At 36.7% G+C, this 22,337-nt stretch overlaps 2 protein-coding genes across 17 annotated transcripts in view; both read right to left on the reverse strand.

Annotated features, from left to right (window-relative positions):
• Window positions 1–4,156, reverse strand: part of LOC106079296 (tyrosine-protein kinase JAK2-like) — a 38,125-nt gene extending 33,969 nt beyond the window's left edge. The window contains exons 1-2 of one of the 3 annotated variants that reach the window (XM_056043387.1): window positions 4,032–4,156; window positions 991–2,497 (exon numbers count right to left, since the gene is read on the reverse strand). In XM_056043387.1, the coding sequence (XP_055899362.1) occupies window positions 991–1,812 (822 nt within the window). In that variant the 5' untranslated portion in view covers window positions 1,813–2,497; window positions 4,032–4,156. Of the gene's footprint in view, window positions 1–990; window positions 2,498–3,987 lie in introns of all 3 variants that reach the window. The other 2 variants (XM_056043388.1, XM_056043389.1) reach the window with 2 other exon arrangements.
• A 12,738-nt stretch (window positions 4,157–16,894) lies between these two features.
• Window positions 16,895–22,337, reverse strand: part of LOC106079292 (serine-rich adhesin for platelets-like) — a 133,715-nt gene continuing 128,272 nt past the window's right edge. For all 14 annotated transcript variants that reach the window (XM_056043373.1, XM_056043374.1, XM_056043372.1 and 11 more), the window contains one exon: window positions 16,895–22,294. In XM_056043373.1, the coding sequence (XP_055899348.1) occupies window positions 22,100–22,294 (195 nt within the window). In that variant the 3' untranslated portion in view covers window positions 16,895–22,099. The remainder of the gene's footprint in view (window positions 22,295–22,337) is intronic.

Genomic DNA, 22,337 nt, shown 5'->3' on the forward strand with positions numbered 1-22,337 from the left:
TTATTAACCCAACAATCTCATTGATCAAACTTATCAGAGCTAGGGATCTAAACTACAGGCATTTCCGAAACGTACTAGATGATAGGGAAACAAATTTTTCCGCTGTTCTGTACCACAGTATTACCCGCTGACTTAGCATGAGTAAGATATTGAGAAGAACATGGAATCTCAAGAAAGATATTGTTTTGTTCCTTGAAGGACATTGATTGTGACTTTATTACTAATATTTCTAATGAAGAGTGGAAGACAGACTTCATGGTTTTCATCAAAAGTATTGCAATGGGTTGCTTGCACATGAAATAAAATCTTTTCAAAGCTTTCCCATTTCTTCCGGCAAGCAAGTGAAAACAGATTTTGCCATTTTCCTTTGCTGAAAGGTGAAGCTAGTTCTAGAGTATATATATATATATATCAGGCACACCTGATATATATATGCAGCCCTTCTTTTCCCAATTTTTTTCATGCTACCGTCGATACAAAAAGGTTGCCTGCCCCTGGTCTAGTTCTATTACAAATTTAATTACATGACTGATCCAAACTAATTGATACAACTATGCTTAATATAAGCGTTTTTTTTAAAGTATTTAAAAAAAAAAATTTCTTGTTTTTTGGATCCAATTGTAAGGTGTTCTTTATTCCAGCTTTTCATTAAAGGATAATTTTAAAATTAATCTAAATTATTAGTACAGAACACTTATACCCAATGCTGCAATATACTTTTTTGTTCACAGACTAAACAATAAAGTTTATCTAATAAATAAAGTAGCCTAGAGATGTTCCTTCAAAAAATGAAGATAATTACATCTTACTGATATTTACAATGACAAAAGAAGAACTGATTTTCTGAAACTTTAAAAAGTTAAAGAATTCAATGATAAAGTGTGCCCCATTAGCTTTAATAATTCAATACTGAGGATAAACGCTATTACAAGTTTAATGGATTAGGGTCTTTAATAATTTAAAGTTGAAAATATATTTGGATATACTTACTTCACCAAAATACAAAGAAGGTTTGTTATTAAGCTCATAAAAGTTGACAGTCAGTGTCACTTCTGTTTTTTTGTTACCATCATTATAAGTTGCCTTGTATTTTTCTATCCAATAGTAAGGCTCATGTGTCATTACTTCAGTGAAAAACATCTGCTTATAATAAGCTAAAAGCTTCTTCTCCCGTTTCATCTTTTGAATTTCTGTTTTCACCGTTCTGCAAATCCAAAATGAATCAATCCACCACGTGCTGAAACGCTTAATTATAAAATTAGATACTTTGTTCCCGATGTTGAAATAGTGTATGCTCTGGTTAGATAAATGCACATCAACTGTGCTAGAAGATTTGAAGGGCAATGACTGAGGCATCAGAAACGAAATAGTAATCAGTTTTAACACGTTAGTATCATCAATTTTATCACTTCCTCCTAATTTTCCCATCAGAAAGTCATTCATAATTTGTAAAAACAGATATTCAAACACCACATCGTCAGGTGATTGCAATTTAAAAAAATTAACCCTCTTATTGTGAGGATAAAAACGAACTCTGAACTGATAAATTTGTCCTTGATCTTTGTTTCTATCAAAGATATGATTGTTTGGTAGCCAAACCTGTTCTTCTGCTAAACTATTTAATAATAGCAAACCAAACATATGTAGATACTTTGTAGCTGAAATTTCAGCATTATTATCAACAACTTTAAGACTAATGTGCTCTAAACATTCCTTTAGTACTTCTTGACACAGTAGTCCACTTGTCAGTTCAAAATGTTTACATTTTATGTTGGCATTTACAAAGTAAACAGCAATCTTTGTATTTGCCATTCTGAAAATTGTTTCAAGTAGAATAACTATTGATTGTTATAAAGTGTTGCTATTTTTATTTCAAAAGAAAAAAAAAGCTGACTTTTAGATCTACCTAAATTCCCTACAATCACTACTGAAGTAGTAGAACCTATTCTCTTCCAAAATGAAATTCAAGGTTCTAAATTATTTCTCTGGTAAGATGACATTTTTATTCACAAGCATAGATTTTTTTTTTAGGTACCGGTAATGCCAAAAAATGTACAGTTAAATGTTCTAATTTAATTAATTCATTTCAACAGTTGATTATAACAACCATTAAGTGACAATTGTCATTTTCTGTATCAGTATCATAGTTTTTCCAACAGATGTAATTTCATATCAAAATAGAACTATTTAAAGGTGATATTTTCACTGTTGGCTATTTGCTAAGCCTATTATAATTTCAAGTCATGTGTTGAGACTTGGCTGCATCTGCAATACATGATTGATGATTGCATTGGATTATTACAGTAATTAAGTTTCATTTCTAGGAAATTCCAGCCTTTTTCCCACCATTGTTAGTACTACAATCTAGAGAAATCTAGATATAGACTAGTACTTGAATGTTAGATGAATCAGAGAGTCACAACATTTAGATTGTAGTTTACTTGGAGTCTCTATAATTGTAGGCCTACTTGTACTGTGTGACATCAGAACTCTGCGACTGTCGAGAAAAAGGTATAGTCTATTCTTTAATAAAAGATTTCTAAAGATTCTATGTGTGAGTAGTATGGCTACATCTAAACTAGATTTAGTTCAACTGCACTGCAAAGTTGTGTTACAAAACTTAAAATCTAGATCTAGACTTCTAGATCTATAGTACTAGTTTATTTAATTCGGACATTACATGAATTCGGACATTCGCTGTTTTTTGTGGTCATTAAATAATTATTTTAATATGTATTATAAAACTAGTGCACTGTATAATGTGCTTGTCTATTTTCCAATGATTTTGACAAAATTCCCTTCCATTTAGCTGTCTTTTTATGTAAGGTTGTTGTTTTTTCCTATGTTACGCGGACGACTTTACCTCTTCCTAGAGTTAAGACTATATTTTTTGATTGGCTAAGTCTATACTAATGAGCCCGGCAATATTTATTCTGTTTTTGGAGCTAAATTATTTGATTCATAAGCCAAGTTTTCTAATTCCATACAAAAAAAAAATTAATACGGTGTCCGAATTAAATTACGATTTTCTTACCAAAATTTATTTCGGACTGCCAGTTTTGGACATCAATAAAAATGATCTTATATTATATTTGTTCGTTTGTTGTTGTTTTTTTAATAGAGAATAAATGGGCAAATGTTTGGAGTGAGCTTGGTACATTGAATGAAGTTAAATGCCTAGATCTAGACCTACTAGATAGATCTAGATTCATAAATTATATAGAGAGAATATAGAGGATTCAGTTAGGCAAGAATGGCTATCGTAACCTGTAGGGGCCTATTATACTACAAAAGATCATCTGTATTCGAAATTTATTAAATTAATAAACAAACAAAAAACACAAACATTCAACACACATCTAATCATGCAAACCCCAAACATTCAACACACATAAAATAAACAAACATAAAATAAGTCTAAAAGTCGGTGCAGAAATCACTATCCCAGTGACCTAATTTTGGTAGAATAAGTGTGTTCATATTTTTATTTTTTGTGTTCGTTTTTATGCATAGTTTGAAAACATCGTAATGATTTCATGTGAGGGGCTATGCCTGGGGATCTTAAAATTTAAATAATGTTAATATAGAATTAAAATCTGAGTTTATTGATGCCTAAATATAGAGACTGTCCAAAATAAATTATGGTGTCCGGAATCATATAATGTGGGTCAAATGTGTCCGAATTAAATGAAAACACATGGCCTCTTTGACCTTAAATATAATAACAAATATAGGTTAGGGGTACAAATATAAGTAGTCATCCTTATTCTCCTTTAACTAAAGAAGATTTTTGATACGTCATTTTCTTTTCTATGTCAAACCATTGTAAAATAATGCGCTGTCAAAGTCAAACTTTCAAATTTGGGCCTATAGCCTATGCCTATAGTGTCCGAATAGCATAAACTACTCTATAATAGTATTGTCTATATAGATAATCTACATAAATGATTAAGTCATAACTTTTGAACCAATAACTAGATCTACCACCTTTAAATACTTTAATCTAAATTCTAAATCTAGCTCTAGACTACTTATTAAGATTCTTTTGTCATTTGTAGAATAGTGACGAGTGTAGATACATGTGGCCTTGTACTTGTACAGTGAGTTGTAGGTAATGCAGCCATTGTAGGTCTGTCTAGTTCCCTCACCTGTTGTTTTTTTTTCATACTGGGTTTTCCCGTTTTCTTGTTTCGGGGTAAAACTTTTTTTAGTGGCGCCCCCTAGACGACAATTTCGCTCGCGCTTTCCTAAGCAGCTGAGGACCTAAAGGGGCGCTGTAGACTGTCAAAGTGAGGTCCGGGAGGGTATTAAGAATGTAATGAAAAAGAACCCTAACCCCAACATTAAATTCATAATTATAATACGATTTTCATACTTTTTTTTCACTAACCATATATCTTGATCTATTACCCGCGTATTACTGATATAGTGTATTAGAAACTAACAAAATTATAATGTTATAAGAAAAGCGAATGCGAAATTGTATGCATATATAGGTCTTTTACAGTTTTCATTTGTAGATATTGTTACGTATTTCTGAATCTTCTGGCTAAATGTACTAGTAGACACACAAATAAAAACACTGCAAAGAACTTGACGATTCAACTTTCAGCTTCATATAACTTTATTGACTATTAACTCTAACAATTCGTCACTGTAACATGTAGCGTAGAAGACTGTACAATATCTGTCAGTTTACAATTTGCTATACTTCGTTCAAGTTCGTTGCAATTCATCTCTTCACTTCGTTGCAATTCATCTCTTCTCAGCTTGCATCGAGCCGTATTCCACAGAACAGACCAACGAAACACTTTCCAGTGTCGCTCCAGGTCTCCCAAAGCTGAACCAAGTCGTACTCAAGTCTACCGAATCAGAGCCGTACACGTCTTACATCGACTGTAACGGCTCAAGTCTACTGTAGTTCGCTGTATAGACTTTAACGACAGTAGTCCACTCCAGTTAACTCTACCCTAGTTAACTTGCATCGAGTCGTACACATCTCTCTTCCACTGTCTCGCACAGTAGACAACAGTAACGACGACTCACTCACGACTGACTTTCACATTAACTCTCCGGCTTATATAGAGTCCCTAATCGCTCCTCCAAAGTTGCACATTGTCAGGTGGTTGCACAAACACTGCTAGTATCTTCTGGAACAACACGCGAGGAAACGTCACATCCTGTCTTTGTTTATGCATGCAGATTCCAGAAAACACCCGCTGCAGTGTCATCTTGCCGGGGTCACAAGTAGTGACCTCTATCTGTCACTGGACATATTGCTAGTACCTTCTGGAACAATACGTAAGGACACGTCGCATCCTGTCTTTGTTTATACGCGTAGATTCCAGAGAATACCCGCTGCTGTGTCATCTCGCTGGGGTCACACGTTGACCTCTACTTGTCACTGTTCATTTGTAACAATATGTATATATATACACCAAACATTATTGATCTATTAGTTTAAGAGTAGATTCAATGGCACATTAAGCTAATTAATTATATAAGTATTGTTATAAACCTGGTGGTGGCTCAAATGGGGGTAGTGGTGTGTGTGTAGTCAGCCGACGCAAATCGCCCCAGCCTAGCGCTAGACGAGCGGTCAACCGTGACGAGTTACGACTGTCAGCCGAGACGAGTGTCAACACGGCGGTTCGGGAAGGATCGACGGCGGTCCGGGAAGGATCGACGTCGTGAACAGAGCTCAGGAGCGTCACGAGAGTTGTAGTCATCTGACCACCTAGAAACGTCGAGCGGCGTTCTGTCCGATTCGAGAAGGCCAGTAGGGACCCTATATAAGAGCGGAGGTGTCACAGTCAAGACGGTTCACGGCAGGGGTTCAGAGCCCGGTTCAATACAGTACGGTCGACTACAGCACAGTTCAGCAGTGTGGTTCTGTACCGAGCATTACGACGGTTCAGTGCGGAGTACTGTCAAGTACAGTTGAGACGACTGGCGTCTTGATCTTGGTCTGTGATCGAGTCCGACACAACGAGCCTAGTGTGTGAAGTCAGTCCTGAACTGTTGAACCCAGTGCAAGCCCGGAACGAGACGGAGAAGCCAGTGCAAGAGTTGATACGGCGGAACGGTGTTATCGGAGAGATATTTGTACAGTGTACGTGTAGCCAATTGTACAGTATTGGCTGTTATTTATTCCACTATTAAAGTGTTACGTTATTTTGGAGCCCTGAGTTGTCAAGTTCTTTAAGTTGGTCGTGTAAGGTGCAGTTTGCAGAGAGCCTGGATAGTGAGATTCGTAACAGTATTTTATGATAGTATATTTAATATCCCCATGTAGAGCTCACCAAATCATCGATCTAAGGTGTGAGCAACATATAACATATATTTATTATAGGTATAGGCCTATTTATATATGGTCAATGTAAAAGAGGCGCCCCACGGAAACGCTTCAAAGACCAGCTTAGGTGTCAACTTTCCTTGGCTGACATAGAAGAGAGCATCTGGTTGCATGCGGCCTAAGAACGAGACAGCTGGAGGTCTCTCACGAAAGCCGTAGGATTTTTTGTAGGCGGGTGTGCAAGCTGCCACCCATGGCTCAAAGTCGTATATATCATCAACTTTCTTGTTATAATATTGTTACGTATTTCTGAATCTTCTGGCTAAATGTATTAGTAGGCACACAAATAAAAACACTGCAAAGAACTTGACGACTAAACTTTCAGTTTCATATAACTTTAATGACTATTAACTCTAACAATTCGTCACTGTAACATGTAGTGTAGAAGACTGTACAATATCTGTCAGTTTACAGTTAGCTATACTTCGTGCAATTCATCTCTTCACTTCGTTGCAATTCATCTCTTCTCAACTTGCACCGAGTCGTATTCCACAGAACAGACCAACGACACACTTCCCAGTGTCGCTCCAGGTCTCCCAAAGCTGAACCAAGTCGTCCTCAAGTCTATCGAATCAGAGCCGCACACGTCTTACATCGACTGTATCGACTGTAACGGCTCAAGTCCACTGTAGTTCGCTGTATAGACTTTAACGACAGTAGTCCACTCCAGTTAACTCTACCCTAGTTAACTTGCATCGAGTCGTACACATTTCTCTTCCACTAGGGCCGCACACGTCTTACATCGTCTGTATCGACTGTAACGGCTCACTCACGACTCCATACGACTGACTTTAACATTAACTCTCTAGCTTATATAGAGTCCCTAATCTATCCTCCAAAGTTGCACAAACACGGCTAGTATTCTCTGAAATAACACGTGAGGAAACGTCACATCCTGTCTTTGTTTATACATGAAGATTCCAGAAAACATCGGCTGCAGTGTCATCTTGCCGGGGTCACAAGTTGTGACCTCTATCTGTCACTATTCATTAGTAACTGTCCCCCTACTTAGATCTGTTCGTCCCCTGGAACAACACGTGAGGACACGTCACATCCTGTCTTTGTTTGTACATGTAGATTCCAGGGAACACCAGCTGCTGTGTCATCTCGCCGGGGTCATACGTTGACCTCTACCTATCACTGTTCATTTGTAACACTGCCCCCTTCTTAGATCTGTTCGTCCCGAACAGATTCCATTTCACCACGATACTGAAGAAACCGATCGACGATCAAGAAGGAAGCTTTGGTGGTTGCCCCCTTCTCAGAGATGTTCTTTCAATCTGGCAGTTGTCCATCTTCTTTCCATAGAAGAATGGGAGCCAAACCTCATTTTTCAGCAGTTCCTCACAAATGTTTTCATCAATCTTGGTATGGAAACATCGACCTTCAGATGACGACATTGGGCACTCTTGTCGAGAAAATTCATCAGCATTCTAACGAGTTCGTGCTTCACTGGCTGAGTTTTACATTTTCAAGCATCTTTTTCCAGAGCTTCTTCAGAGATACACAGGTTCATCACAGTACAGCAATATTCACATGCTCTTCGTTTAAGCAATCAGCAACTGACTTGGGTTTGTACGATGTCTGTTGGATTGATCTTCTCGTACAGTTTTATTTGTACAGTTCTATCTCAGATGGCTGCTCACTTCACAGTTCTGGCATCTTACACTAGTTCTGTCCTTCTTGCTTCTGACTTGATTATCGTTCTTCTTAAACCTCTGTTATACTTCATCAAACCTATTCTAATGAGGAATGTTCTTAGATTATTCTTTAGTGGCTTCTCACTTTCAACTGATAGTAAGGTTTTCTTCTTTGGTCTGATGGTTCCGGACAGAATCTTTCTAAAAACATGGGCTGTGGAGTTTCATCAGTGCAGGTGGGGGTCTATCAGTGGGAGAAGTGGTGGGCTTGTTTTCTAACAACATGGGCTATGGAGTTTCATAAATGGAGATGGGGGTCTATCAGTGGGAGAAGGGGTGGGTTTGTATCTTGATCTTGTTGGAGCCATCCACGTTGCACTCTGCATGTGTCGCTTTCTCCGACTCCTGCATTTGATATTTCTTTGGTTGCGTTGATGTCGTTGTCGTTGTCTTGCTTTCCTGTCGATCAATGCTGATGGCAGCCACTTAGCACATAGGAAGGCATTGTATTTCATAGCTGTAGTCGTCAAGACTGTTGATCTAACAAGTTGCTTCAGCATTATTCCTCGATGGGTGCTTTGCGAATGAGCTGCAAGTCCACTTGAAGGCAAGTTGTCAAACACGTCATCACCTTCATCCGAGTCTGGAGGACTCGACTGTGGGGCAGGTTGATAACATTCAACGTGCAAAGGTCCATCAACTTCAGCATCAGTTTCTATTGTAATTCCTTGACTATCACCAGGGCTTCTCACGCCTACCTTGATAGCTGTACAAGCTTCTGTTAAGTCTAGAGCTTGTTGGTGTATTTCTTGGCATTCACAGTCTTCTTGCATAGCTACGTACGTACAGTTCTTGTCAAACGCATGGGTGCAATAATCCAGCTTCGAGTTCCTCTCGTAGACACTGGCAGATAGACAGAATTCTTTAAGGCCCACAGCAACAGGCTTGGACGCAGACCCAACGTTGTCTTGATCTGTTTGGCTAGTTGAAGTACTCATATCAGGTTTATCTGTAGCTAAAGCTTCGGTCAAACTATAGGTCTCTTCTATTGTTTCTTCAGCGATCTCATTCTGCTTTTCGTTGAAATAGTAACAGCTACCGTCTCTTTTCATTTCTTGTGGGCCACATTCGTTTGGTTTGCTATCACAGTCACAGACAGCACAACCATCACCAGCATCCCTATCGTAATTGTCTGTATCGCCACATACTTGGTTGGACAATTGTTCGCTGTTTATCAATGGTGTAGCTCTTTCATCTGTCGACTCAATCTGATACTGTTGGGTGTTCAGCAGCTCGTTAATCATGATTCTAGTTTGATCTTTTATCGTATCTGTTTCTTCTTCTGTCTTCTTGGGCGTGGTAACTAGTTGTTCATTCTCATTCATTGCTTCGATCAACTGGTTAAATGAAGAAAATCTGGTGTTGACTTCTGATTCTATCTCCTTAATGCTCTCTTTTACCGAGTTCATTTTGTATTGCAAAGTTCTCAGGAGCTCCGTCATATTAGGTTTGATTTCAAATTGACAAGTGTCCGGATTCTCATCTTCCTCCAACAGGGCTTGTCTGAGACGTGCTGTTAGCGTTTCCTTATTTCCGTTAAGCTGTAGACCTCTTTCTCGAAGCTCTTGTCTAAGTTCTTTCATGTCAAGTTCAATAAGAAGTTTGATGGAACACATTCTAGCCAGAAAGATCCCACTTCTGACACCAATTGTTACGTATTTCTGAATCTTCTGGCTAAATGTATTAGTAGGCACACAAATAAAAACACTGCAAAGAACTTGACGACTAAACTTTCAGTTTCATATAACTTTAATGACTATTAACTCTAACAATTCGTCACTGTAACATGTAGTGTAGAAGACTGTACAATATCTGTCAGTTTACAGTTAGCTATACTTCGTGCAATTCATCTCTTCACTTCGTTGCAATTCATCTCTTCTCAACTTGCACCGAGTCGTATTCCACAGAACAGACCAACGACACACTTCCCAGTGTCGCTCCAGGTCTCCCAAAGCTGAACCAAGTCGTCCTCAAGTCTATCGAATCAGAGCCGCACACGTCTTACATCGACTGTATCGACTGTAACGGCTCAAGTCCACTGTAGTTCGCTGTATAGACTTTAACGACAGTAGTCCACTCCAGTTAACTCTACCCTAGTTAACTTGCATCGAGTCGTACACATTTCTCTTCCACTAGGGCCGCACACGTCTTACATCGTCTGTATCGACTGTAACGGCTCACTCACGACTCCATACGACTGACTTTAACATTAACTCTCTAGCTTATATAGAGTCCCTAATCTATCCTCCAAAGTTGCACAAACACGGCTAGTATTCTCTGAAATAACACGTGAGGAAACGTCACATCCTGTCTTTGTTTATACATGAAGATTCCAGAAAACATCGGCTGCAGTGTCATCTTGCCGGGGTCACAAGTTGTGACCTCTATCTGTCACTATTCATTAGTAACTGTCCCCCTACTTAGATCTGTTCGTCCCCTGGAACAACACGTGAGGACACGTCACATCCTGTCTTTGTTTGTACATGTAGATTCCAGGGAACACCAGCTGCTGTGTCATCTCGCCGGGGTCATACGTTGACCTCTACCTATCACTGTTCATTTGTAACAATATTAAAGAAAAGAACTGTCCCCCCCCCTTTCTTTCCCGAATACCTAATCGATATTAAATGCACATTAATAAAAAATGATAGAAACTAAACACGTGAACAAAGTATTCAATGTACAACATTGTTAACTTTATCCGTTAGGCCCGTGCTTGTCTACGTTAGATCAAACAGAAACTGCAAACGTTGACTGTGGCTGCAGAAACTATCAATAACTTTACTATGTATTTCTTTTCGTCGCGATGCGCAAGCTGGTGATGAACGCTTATCGTGCAGTTCTGATATTATTTTTTGCGTTGCAGCTCTTGCATCGTTTTAGGATGAAGACAAAAACAAGTTGAACTGACAATAATTGTTGCCCGAAAAGCGAGACGTATTGAAGAAACTTAAGAATTAAGATATGTAAAGCCGTGTTCTGTAATAACTCCCAAAATCCAAACATGGGTTTTTTTCTCAGTGTGTCTGTCGACTGCGAATTCTCAGCAGCAGCAACTCAGTATTCGGTATCAAGTTTTTCTGCCAGCAATCTCTCCTTCCTCTGGCGTGTTCCTCAGGATGGTCAAGTTGGTTTTTGATTATGTCATTAATGTGACTGCTGATGTGCTGTTGAGCGGCCACTATGTTAAGTTGGAAAGATTGCAACACCATGGAAACTGGTAAAAGAACAGAGGAATAGACCTAATTGACTACAATGAAAAGACAAGTCAAAAACACAAGAAGAGGAGACATTTACTAGTTACTACACATGTGCAGTTTATCTGGTTTCACTTGTAGTCGTTATTTTAAGATCCGCCAAACAGTCAAAGACTTAAAACTCAAATGGATTCGTATTTTTCAGTTCATTAAATTGTGTCTCACACAAAAGAGGTAAATTTAGCACCACCGCTAGCGCTAGGGACAGTTACGGAAAAAAGAATGCTAGCCAAAAGTTCTTATAATGAGAAAAAGATGTAAACGCCAGGAAAAAGAATTTCTGAAGCTGAAAACGCCAGAAAACGCTCAGCGCCGGGGCCCGGGCCCGAAATCAGACCCCTTGCCAACTTGAGCGGAAACCCGCCGAATGTTCAATTTTATCTCCAGAAAGAACTTTTTAGAACACTTAAAAATTATGTAGGCAACATTATTCCCCCCCCCCCCAAACCAAAAAAAAAAAAAAAAAACTCAAAAAGGACATCCTTTAGTGAAATTTCATCCTGTAAATTTGGATTCTAAACACGGTGTTTAATTATTATAAATGAAAAAAAAAACTTAAATATTGTGTTATAATTATGATTAAATTTCTTTTATTTGTCATTACATTATAGAAAAACTCACGGACCTCACACTGGGAGCCTACATCGCCCCTCTAGGTCCCGAGCTTCTAACGGGGCTCGAACGAAATTATGCTATGTAGGTAGTAGCCGTCCGGTAATGCTTGAGAAACACTGCCTTAAAGTTAATGTATAAGTGACTTGTAGCCTACTTAGGATTACTCAGCGCTGAGTTGCTTCATTTTGTAATGGTGATGTGTTGGATACATTTGTAGGCACCTACGAATCCTCGTATGTTAGATGATTTTGGACACAATGCACATCTCTCCAAAATACAATCGTGATAATCATTATTAAAGTTTACTAAACGTTGAAAAAGGTTCACCGTCAATGGGTTTTGTGTTTCGAGTCACTTGATTTAGCATGCCATTGTCCATGTCGGTTGTTTTAGGAATAAATAAATAAAGACGGCATTAAAATGATTAGGGTCATTAATTGTGAAAAGACACGAACATAATGTAGAAAGAACATTTTTAAAAAAATTGCTCTTGAAAAGAAAACAAAAATAGAAGCAACACATTAAAGAATGATTGATTTTGAAAAGCAGCCTAATCAAATCCTTCATAGAACGAATTATTATCGGCAATGCCTCGCTTTTAAAGGATCCACAAAAAGTTTATTGGACACACAGACACACTAAAATGATCTACAAAAATGAAATTAAATCAATGGGCTCTTTTAGTAAGCTACAAGCTCAGTGGTAATAACCTAATTTTTTTTTCTAGAAAAAAAAAGGGGGGGGGGGCGGAATTTTTTAAACGAAGGCGACCACAACCCCGCGGCGGCCCTGACTTGAAGCACTACTTGTTCAGTTGCTAATTAGAAGTTAATTGATTTTATGGTGCGAAAAAAAATGGCTAGAATTTGGCTACTCAGAATCCAGTAGGGGTGCAAGTGCACCCCTTTGCACCCCCCTACGGGCGCCCATGTATTATTATTATATATATATATATGAATAGGCCTATATGTCAAGACGGCTAAAGTCACATTTCGCAGCTATAGCGAACGAATTTATGTTAAAATGATTTTGAAACACAAATTTGAATTTTAATAAATAATGAAATGAATATTTTGTATGTTTATAAGTTAAAGTAAAAAAACTGTCTTTGCGAAGAGTAGCATAGGCCTAGATCTATCGTCTTTGAAGTAGATCTAGATTTTAGCCTTTGCGAGATTTTCCGCTCTGCGAATGCGTGACCTTTCGGTTTTGTCTATTGTAAACAGGCTATATGACCTAGATTTATGGAATTTATGGGTTGGGGGGATTTTTTTCTCTCCCCCCCCCCCCTGCGCTATATATATATATTATATATGTGTGTGTGTGTGTTTGTGTGTATAATTAATCTTTATTACACTCTTGACTCATCATTCTTTCGGAAGACGTTTAGTATACCCTAGATTAGGTTCTTCCTGGAGTTAGTGGAAAATTGTAGACTCCCCGCCCTTGACAGCAATGGGGTCTGGGAGAGCGAAGCCAAGCTATATTTCCGGTATTGAAGCCCTAAAAAAATGCATATTCTGGGGTATCTACAGTGCATTATTCTGCTATTAAACAGTTTTATTTCAAAACCTGTGCTATTCTTACTGACTCCCGCACCGTTCGGCTCATTGGGCGGCAATCTGTCACTGGCAATGACTGAAGCCTCTTCCCACCTGCTCTGAGGACCTCTATGAAAGTGTGGCGTGAAGATTTCCTCGTAATGGCCTCCACGTCATTGCAACTCTTATTATGCGTAATTCTTTTGTCGGAATGCATGTCCTGCAAACCTCAAGCGACGCTCTGTCGCAACCTTACCAAGGAGTCGACTCCCATGTTGGCATAGCATTTCTTTGATTGAGACCCGATCTCTATAACTAACTCCTAAAATCCGCCTTAGCCATCTTTGTTGAGCCACATTTAGTCTTTTTTAATTTCGGCAGATGACTATCCACTGCACTTTAGAATAATATTGAAGAGGGGGTTTTCAACCTCAAAACTCTCTGTAGGGGGATTTTAAACTCAAAAACATCTGGAGTGGTTTTAAACTTTAAAAAATGCCATCTGGAGGAGACGGTTTAAACTAAAAACTCCCCTTTGGCTTGGCTAAGCTCAAAGAATTTTAGTGTGTAATTTACATTTTTTTATATTGAAGGGGTATTTTTTCGCTTCAAACCCCGCTGAAGGGGGGTTAAAACTTAAAACCTCTTTAAAATTGGTTACTCTCAAAGATTTTTGAGTGTGTAATTTGCTTTTTTTTTATATTGATGAGGTTTTGTTTTGTTTTTTTTTAGCTTCAAGCCCCACTGGAGAGGGGGGTTAAATTAAAAACCCCTTTGGTTACGCTCAAAGATTTTTTAGTGTGTAATTTGCTTTTTTTTATATTGAAGTATTTTTTTAGCTTCAAACCCCACTGAAAAAGGAGGGGGGGGGGGGTAAAACTCAAAACCCCCTTTGGTTACACTCATAGAATTTGGAGTGTGTAATTTGCTTTTTTTTTATATTGAAGAGGTATTTTTTTAGCTTTAAACCCCGCTGAAGGGGTTTAAGCTCAAAACCCCTTTGGCAACGCTCATAGCATTTTCAAAGTGTAAAATTTGCTTTTTTTTTATAGAAGAGATATTTTTTCGCTTCAAACCCCGCTGAAGGGGGGTTAAAACTTAAAACCCCTTTAAAATTGGTTACTCTCAAAGATTTTTGAGTGTGTAATTTGCTTTTTTTTTTATATTGATGAGGTTTTTTTTTTTTTTTTAGCTTCAAGCCCCACTGGAGAGGGGGGTTAAATTAAAAACCCCTTTGGTTACGCTCAAAGATTTTTTAGTGTGTAATTTGCTTTTTTTTATATTGAAGTATTTTTTTAGCTTTAAACCCCACTGAAAAAGGAGGGGGGTGGGTTAAACTCAAAACCCCTTTGGCTACACTCATAGCATTTTCAGTGTGTAATTTGCTTTTTTATATTGAAGAGGGGGTTTTAAAATCAAAATCTTCCTTAGCTATGCTCTTGGAATTTGGGGATTGTCGTGTGCATTATTTTTTGTTTTATAGAAGAGGGGAATTTAACAGCAAACTCAAAACCCCCTTGGCTGCGCTGGTGCAAGTGATGGTTTAGTATTCAAATCTCACCTAAAAAAAACAAAATCAAAGCAAAACATTAGTCACTGAAGTCCGAACTAAAGTTTGAACCCCAACCCACCCCCTGGCTACGCCCATGCGCTACATACATACGCCTTACTTTCTTCCAAATTATATATTGATATTAATTTAACAATATGTTTAGAATCCAAATTTACGCAATGAAATTGCCCCAAAGAGGTCCGTCTTTTCTTTCTTCGGAAATAGTTTTGCCTTAGTAGGCAAAATACTGTGAAAACCTGTTTACCCGATTGGTTAAAAAGTTTCGTTATTCAATAGAGATTTCTTTCGGAATGGGAGGGGGGGGGAGGGAGATATTTAACAAACACGATAACGCCAATAACGGTATCCGTCGTGATCTGAGGAACATTCTTGCCAAATTTTATCTAGATTGGTCAAACGGTTTTGATCTCTACTCGGAACATACATACATACTTCTTACACAGGGGCGTAGCATCCATGGCGCGAAGGGGTTCAATGAACCCAGGCCCACGACCATTTGGGGCCCACAGCTTGTGGCGTAACAACCATGGCGCGAAGGGGTTCATTGCGCTTGAATTCATGACCAGTTGGGGCCACATGAGCACTTAGGATGATACCAAAGTAAAAATAAAATTGTACTTTTGTTAAAACCGATGTCATAAAAAAAAAGTTTGATTCTGTTAAGCAGTTGTACAAACATAGACTTTTAAGATGTGTAAGAGTTATAACGGAATTTAACCCAATGATATTATTACTTACAAAACAAAAAAAAAAGGTACGATCCTTGTTCTGGCATTGGAATTTCTTTTGATCAATATACCAATACATTCAGATTACTCAATTTTTTTGTCACACACTCAATTTGTCGAATTGTGGGGAGGGGGGGGCCAACCGAGATATTCTTGAACCCGGGCCCACGTGTGCCTTGCTACGCCACTGTCCTTACAGTGTGCTTTCTATATTAGATTTAGAATAAGATCCGGCCTTTAGATCGAGACTTAGGAAACGATGCGAAAAATGTACCTGAACATTAGTTTATTTAACCCTTGAATGAATAAGATCAGTGCCCAGGATTTTCCCATCCACCCAGAAGGTTTTTCCACGAAGGGTACAAGTTGAATAGAGGTACTGTAAAATTACTTTAAAAAAAACAACAACACTAGCTTGATATATATAATTAGGCCTACATTGATCGAAAACCCATAAATATTTATGGCAAGACATGGCCCTAATTGTGCCGATGTGTCTAATATCCAAATGCATACATTATTTTAAATCTAATATAACTGTACCTACACAATAGCGTGAGTTACTCTTCTGGTCTTGTGACCTTTGCGGGTTTACTATATTGCATGTTAAAGAGTCGCATTCCTGCATTGAAACAACAACAACAAGGGCTGGGAGAGGGGGCACAGTTTTATTGCAAGTCTTACCTCCCGTTAGTTTGATACATTGGCCACTATCAAACGTCTCCCGTTAGCTTGATACATTGGCCATATCAAACAGAACTACATTATTTACGACTTATTGATTCACCTTTTTTTTTTTTGATTCATGTGTTGTCACGGACTAGGAATAATTGTGCAAAGTTTTAACTTGGAGAAATAACGTGTACAAGATTTTACAGACAGACAGATGGAGTGAGTTGATATCCAGTTAAAAAAAAAATTAGCACTAGTTGATTTTTTTTTAGGTCACAATCTTCGAGTTTCTTGAGGTTTGGATAAAGTCAAATTTTCCTTGCTATGCCACTATCGGTACTCATAACCTTATTTTGAATAGGCCATAACATAGTACTAATTAAATACCAAGTTCTCTCTGGTTTAGTTCACACTTAACCATCCTTTAAAACAAAAGCAACACAACAATAAATGTATACAAAAAAAAAAGTTCAATTTATTTGAAAATGTTTGATAAACCACTGGATGAGGGTGAGTCTGTCCACACACTTAGCTACAGTAGGAGCTCATGAGCAACTCGTTACAACACCTTCTCACATTCAATCAAACAGTGGAGTCTTAAGTTCATACTATGGGGAAAGGAAAATGTTAACACTAAGACAGATTCAAACTAATACCTAGAAACACTATACACTGATGTTTTTTTTTTTCACTTCATAGACATTTTTTTTGTCAGTATTAATACTAAAAAAAAAATTCATATAGTCATCCATTGAAGTTGAGAACATATAAAGATTATGGCTAAAGTTATTATAACTTGAGTTGATTACACTAAAGCAAAGATATAATCAGAAAACCCAAAAGGCATATCACCTCCACAAAATAGTGGATGCTGAAACATCTAGGTATAAACTATGTTCATGTTCTAGGCTGAGACAATGAGAAGGATATGTGAAAACAACAGACTTTTGTTGATAAGACAAATAAATAGTTTTGTATAGAGAAACATGAGCACAAAAGTCTTGGATAAAATTAGCTCCTCCCCCACACTGCCTCCCTGTTTGAACATTAAAAACTTAAGACAAGCTGACATGGTGAAAACCAGAGTTCAAACCATGCTTACAAAGACACACACACACACTTTCTGCTTGTGGGATCAGATCTGTACAGAGGCATACATTAGTATTATACTGCTAATATGTAACATTAAAACAGAAAGTGAGGTTCCTAATAGTTCCCTGCGTAGCATGAAAGTAAAATACACCATTCTGTAGTGAAGAATAAAACATTAAGAATATAAAAAAAAAAAAAAATACTGCTACGAAGAGGGTTTGTACTAATAGGGTTTGTACGAAGAGGGTTTGTACTAATAGGGTTTGTACGAAGAGTTATTGGCAAATCCTAACACATTAATTCTTGATCTCTTCTTTCATGCTACATCCTGTATATGTCACTCTATTGCACAGTCAATTGTATGTACATATTGGTTTATCATATAAATTAACATCAGGGGAAAGAAAAAAAACAAACAAACAACAAAGAATTCATTGAATAAAATACATGGAATAAAATCACCTGGAACCACAGCCTTATTTGTAATATTTGTTCAGGTGCCGAGCAGGAAAGAAATTCATATCATTTTTTAAAATATACAACTTACTGATCACTCAATTCATCGATCTGACAAGCCAATGTGCAAATTATTTGGCTGGTCAATTATATTCACTAATTAACTGATGTAGTTAATGAACATCAATTACACAATCTACTAATGACTTGTCCATTCAGAAACATACCCCATCATTGTTTTTGTTGAATAAATATCAAAGAGTTTTAAAAAAATACATTCAACACATAAATATACAAGTTAATAAGTATTACATTCAGATGAAAGCTTTGTTCCCATTATGACCAAAAAAAAACAAAGTTATGGTATTAAATTATGTAAAAAGTTTTTGAATAATAATAATGTGCAGAGAGTGGACTTGGTTATGAACTACAGTGAGTAGTGATAGCGAGACCACAGACATCAATTAAGTACTCATGCTCACAGTCGTAAACTTTAGGGAACAATTGAAGACCACAGTGCAACAAAAATGCACAGATAGTTTGCCAAACAAAAATTAATACACATGTAATTAAAACATTGGACCTATAACTGAATTGAAATAAATTTGATATCCTGAAAACACAAAGTAATATAATTCATCACTTCAAAATTTTTAAATGCTCATATCTCATAATCAACATACTGTGACGTGCATTTTTATTTTGCAATAAAGTGTTTTATTGTTCATCATTAAAATAACTTTTTTTGTTCATTGTCAAAATATAAAGTTTGGTGTCATAAGTAAAATAATGTTTAAAATTTACACACTAAGTATTCATATATATGAAAATTTTACAATGTTTTTTTTTACTAAAGAACAATAAGTCAATTGAGGTCAGATGCAATTACCTTACTCGATTTATGATTTATGAGTGGCAATAGTGGTTCATGCAATTTTGTAATTTGTTTCATGTTTGACAATTTTTGGTTTTCAAATTTTAAATGTGGATATGACTTTTTAAATGCAGAGGCAGAAGACAAAAAATGTTATGAATTTATTACTTATTAAAGCTTAGTTATTTTTTTAATAAGTTAAGGGACCAGCACAATGGTAAAGCAGATGACTGCTTAAAACAACATTTAATTCTTGCCAATATTCATTTATTCCAAGAAGGCTAATGTCATCAGTGTCCACTTGACAACAGAGTAGTAAACAACCTCTTCATAGTCAATTCTTGTGCTACAGACTGAAAGTACCCATGTAAACAATGTGTTCACTGACAATTACAAATCTTTTCAGTGAGTTAAGACTTCTCTTTCATTAACTACATCAACTAAATCTAATGGGATAGAAATGTGATAAATGCAAACAATATCATGGAGTTGAAAAGCCGTTTTTTTTTAAATTTTTACCACAGAGTGAATGGCCAACCCTAACTTATTACCATACTAGATAGAAGCACACTCTCACATACTCAAAACAAAACTATTCTTTAACAGATGCAAGTAAAAAGAACTAAACATCATCTCATAAGCTCAATGGAACACTAAAACTAAAGTTGATATATCATAACTAGTATAATAAATTTCAATTCATCTCATAGATCAACGGTTCTCAACCTTTTTAGCTCCATGACTCCACTAATACTATTTTCCACTAGGCGGCGACCCCCTACCATTAAATTTTTTTCATTCATTGGCTTAGGTAAATATAATTTAGCTAGTGTTAAATTTTCTTCATGACATGATTAGATCTCCATAGAAATGTTTCATCCTGCAAGAGCGTTATAACGCATTTGATGGACAGCAATTTCATTTGTTGAAAAAGTATCCTGCAACAACCAAGATGTGGTCCGCAATAAATATTTTCGAATAACAATTATATAAAAAAAAGTAACTACCAATAAAAATCAAGTATACGTTCAATGATGATACATTCACTTAAAGTGTCGTTTGTATCCTCTGGCTATCGTGTTCTAAGATCTGAATTAGATAATTTTCTGATGGTTTTAGGCGACCCCTCACAAAGTCATTCAACGCACAAAGGGGTCACGACCCACAGATTGAGAACCCGTCATAGATGCTCTGCTCTGTTCCTGCTCTGTTTGCTAATTGGTGGTGGGGGAGAAAATACAAATGGAAAAGAAAAAGTTTTTTGGTCATTGACAATGATGTGCTAAATGAGGAGAGACAAAACCATGTGGGACAAAAAAACAAACTTTGTTAATGTACCAAATACCTTGTCAATATTTTGCTCAAAAGAGATAAAATTGAGGATTTTTAAAAGTTGAAAAAAAAAATATGAATGAATGTAATTATAACTTTATTGTTTGTTGAAAACAGCAAAAGTATAAGAATTATTAAAATTGAAAAGTATGGGTCATACAAAGTATATTCTACTAATAGGCTTACATCACTGGACTATACATGAACTCAACAGATGACTTGATTTGCATCAGGTGTGGCTCAACATCTATCTTCTGAACCCAGTCCTGCTTTGTTCGTTTAATCTCTGAACTTAAAAAGTCTATACCATGTTATTAAAAAGTCAATATATACAAATGATCATCACAGACATCAACCCTTAAAATGTTTCCATTTCTTAACATCTTTTGTACCTTGGATGTAATTATAATAGTTAGAAAAAAAACTGAATGAAAATTATTATGTACATTTTGAAACACATGAATGAGAGTAAGTTAAAAGGGAGGGTTGGGGTGGAAATGAGGCTTTCAGTACAGGGACAAGCCTCTGAAATCTTAAGGGAAAGTTTGGCTCAGAATGAAATGCAGACAGCAAACTTTCCTCCTCACCAGTAAACAACTTCAAGGATTACTGCAGTCTTGGTCACACACACTCCTAGCCTCTTCACTCTCTGGTTCCAGTGTCTTACTTAATTGTATACATGCAACAGATCTTAACAGAATAACCATTTAGTCAATATCAATAGGGGTGAGCCCAACTCCAAAATCCAAGTACGACATACCCGAGTATTAGTTTGTGCACATCGATAAAAAGAGAACTTGCATATCAACTACCGGTAATGTCAAAATCTTAAATATATTGAATGTCTAAGAAAAAGAACATTATGGCAGAAAGCAGCAAAGAATACATGAATTAAAATGATACTGTGAGGTATCAAATGTTTTTATTTAAGAAACCTCATTGTATTTAAGCCTTTAATGTGATTTCATTCAATTTGCTATTGTCTGGGCAGAGATTTAACTGAATCAGTTAAAAAAAATCCATCATTGAACGATTGGGTGCTACAACAAGCATGCAAAAGCTAGTTTCAAATCCCAGGGATCGAATCCAAACTATTGTTATATTTGTTTAAACTGAACAACTAAAGAAGATAGTGTGAAACTTCGAAATCATGCCACCATCTTTATAACTTTTTCTCCCTATGTAGCATTCTAACATTAGTATCTCCCAATGAGCTGGACTATACAATGACTAATGAGCTGGACTATACAAAAACAAACTGCCATAGTTACATAAAAGAAACCCAAGTCATTAAATATCAATCAGGAAAACATCACACTTTATATAACTATTGTCTATAGCACAGTATTCTGTAGAGTTTCTCACAAATCACAACCAACAAAATAAAACAGACCAATGGTGAAGTATTATTCAATGCTACAAATGATTTCTGTTAAAAGAAAGCAAGAATATCTTCTTCAATGTACTAACAGTTTTCTTTCCACCTTTAAGCAGGCTGCATGGAACTGTCAAAATAAATAATTAGTTCCAGACATTTCTTTTTACATGCCATTTGAAGTTGATGTGGTATCACAATAAACACATTTTTTTTTTAAATTTAAAACAAACTAACTCTCTAAGCACATGCTACCCTGTTCTGATTGTCTAGCATGAATTAGATGATTTCATATTTACTGCATTATTGTTTTGTTGAAAAAATGTGATTCTAAAGATACCTTAGCCAAATAATAGCTTATGTTGTCAAGAGAAGATTTAAAATAAAAATTATTTATAAACCAGCTCTATTGGCATCTTCTAAGAAGAAACTTCAGTATTGTTCAGTTGCTCAATTTGTAGTCAACTATGCACTTCCTTCTGTAGTCTATGACTGTAATACTTCCATGCTAGGAGAAAAATGTTCCATCTCAGACAATGCCTTCCATGAAACTGGTATCTAAGGACTGAATTAAGGTGCGGATGAAGCCCATTTCCTTACGGGTGTTCTCGAAGATGACCCTGGGATCATCACTTTCACAACGGAGACAGTTGGGGGCCATGACCATGGCCAGGTTGTTTACATCCATTTTAGTCACTTGAGCATTTTCAGGCGCAGCAAAAACCTGAGACACATGAAAAGAGCATAGTTTAAATTTTTAAATGCTT

The sequence above is a fragment of the Biomphalaria glabrata genome, chromosome 10 (genome assembly GCF_947242115.1).
Source record: "Biomphalaria glabrata chromosome 10, xgBioGlab47.1, whole genome shotgun sequence".
NCBI lineage: Eukaryota > Metazoa > Mollusca > Gastropoda > Planorbidae > Biomphalaria > Biomphalaria glabrata.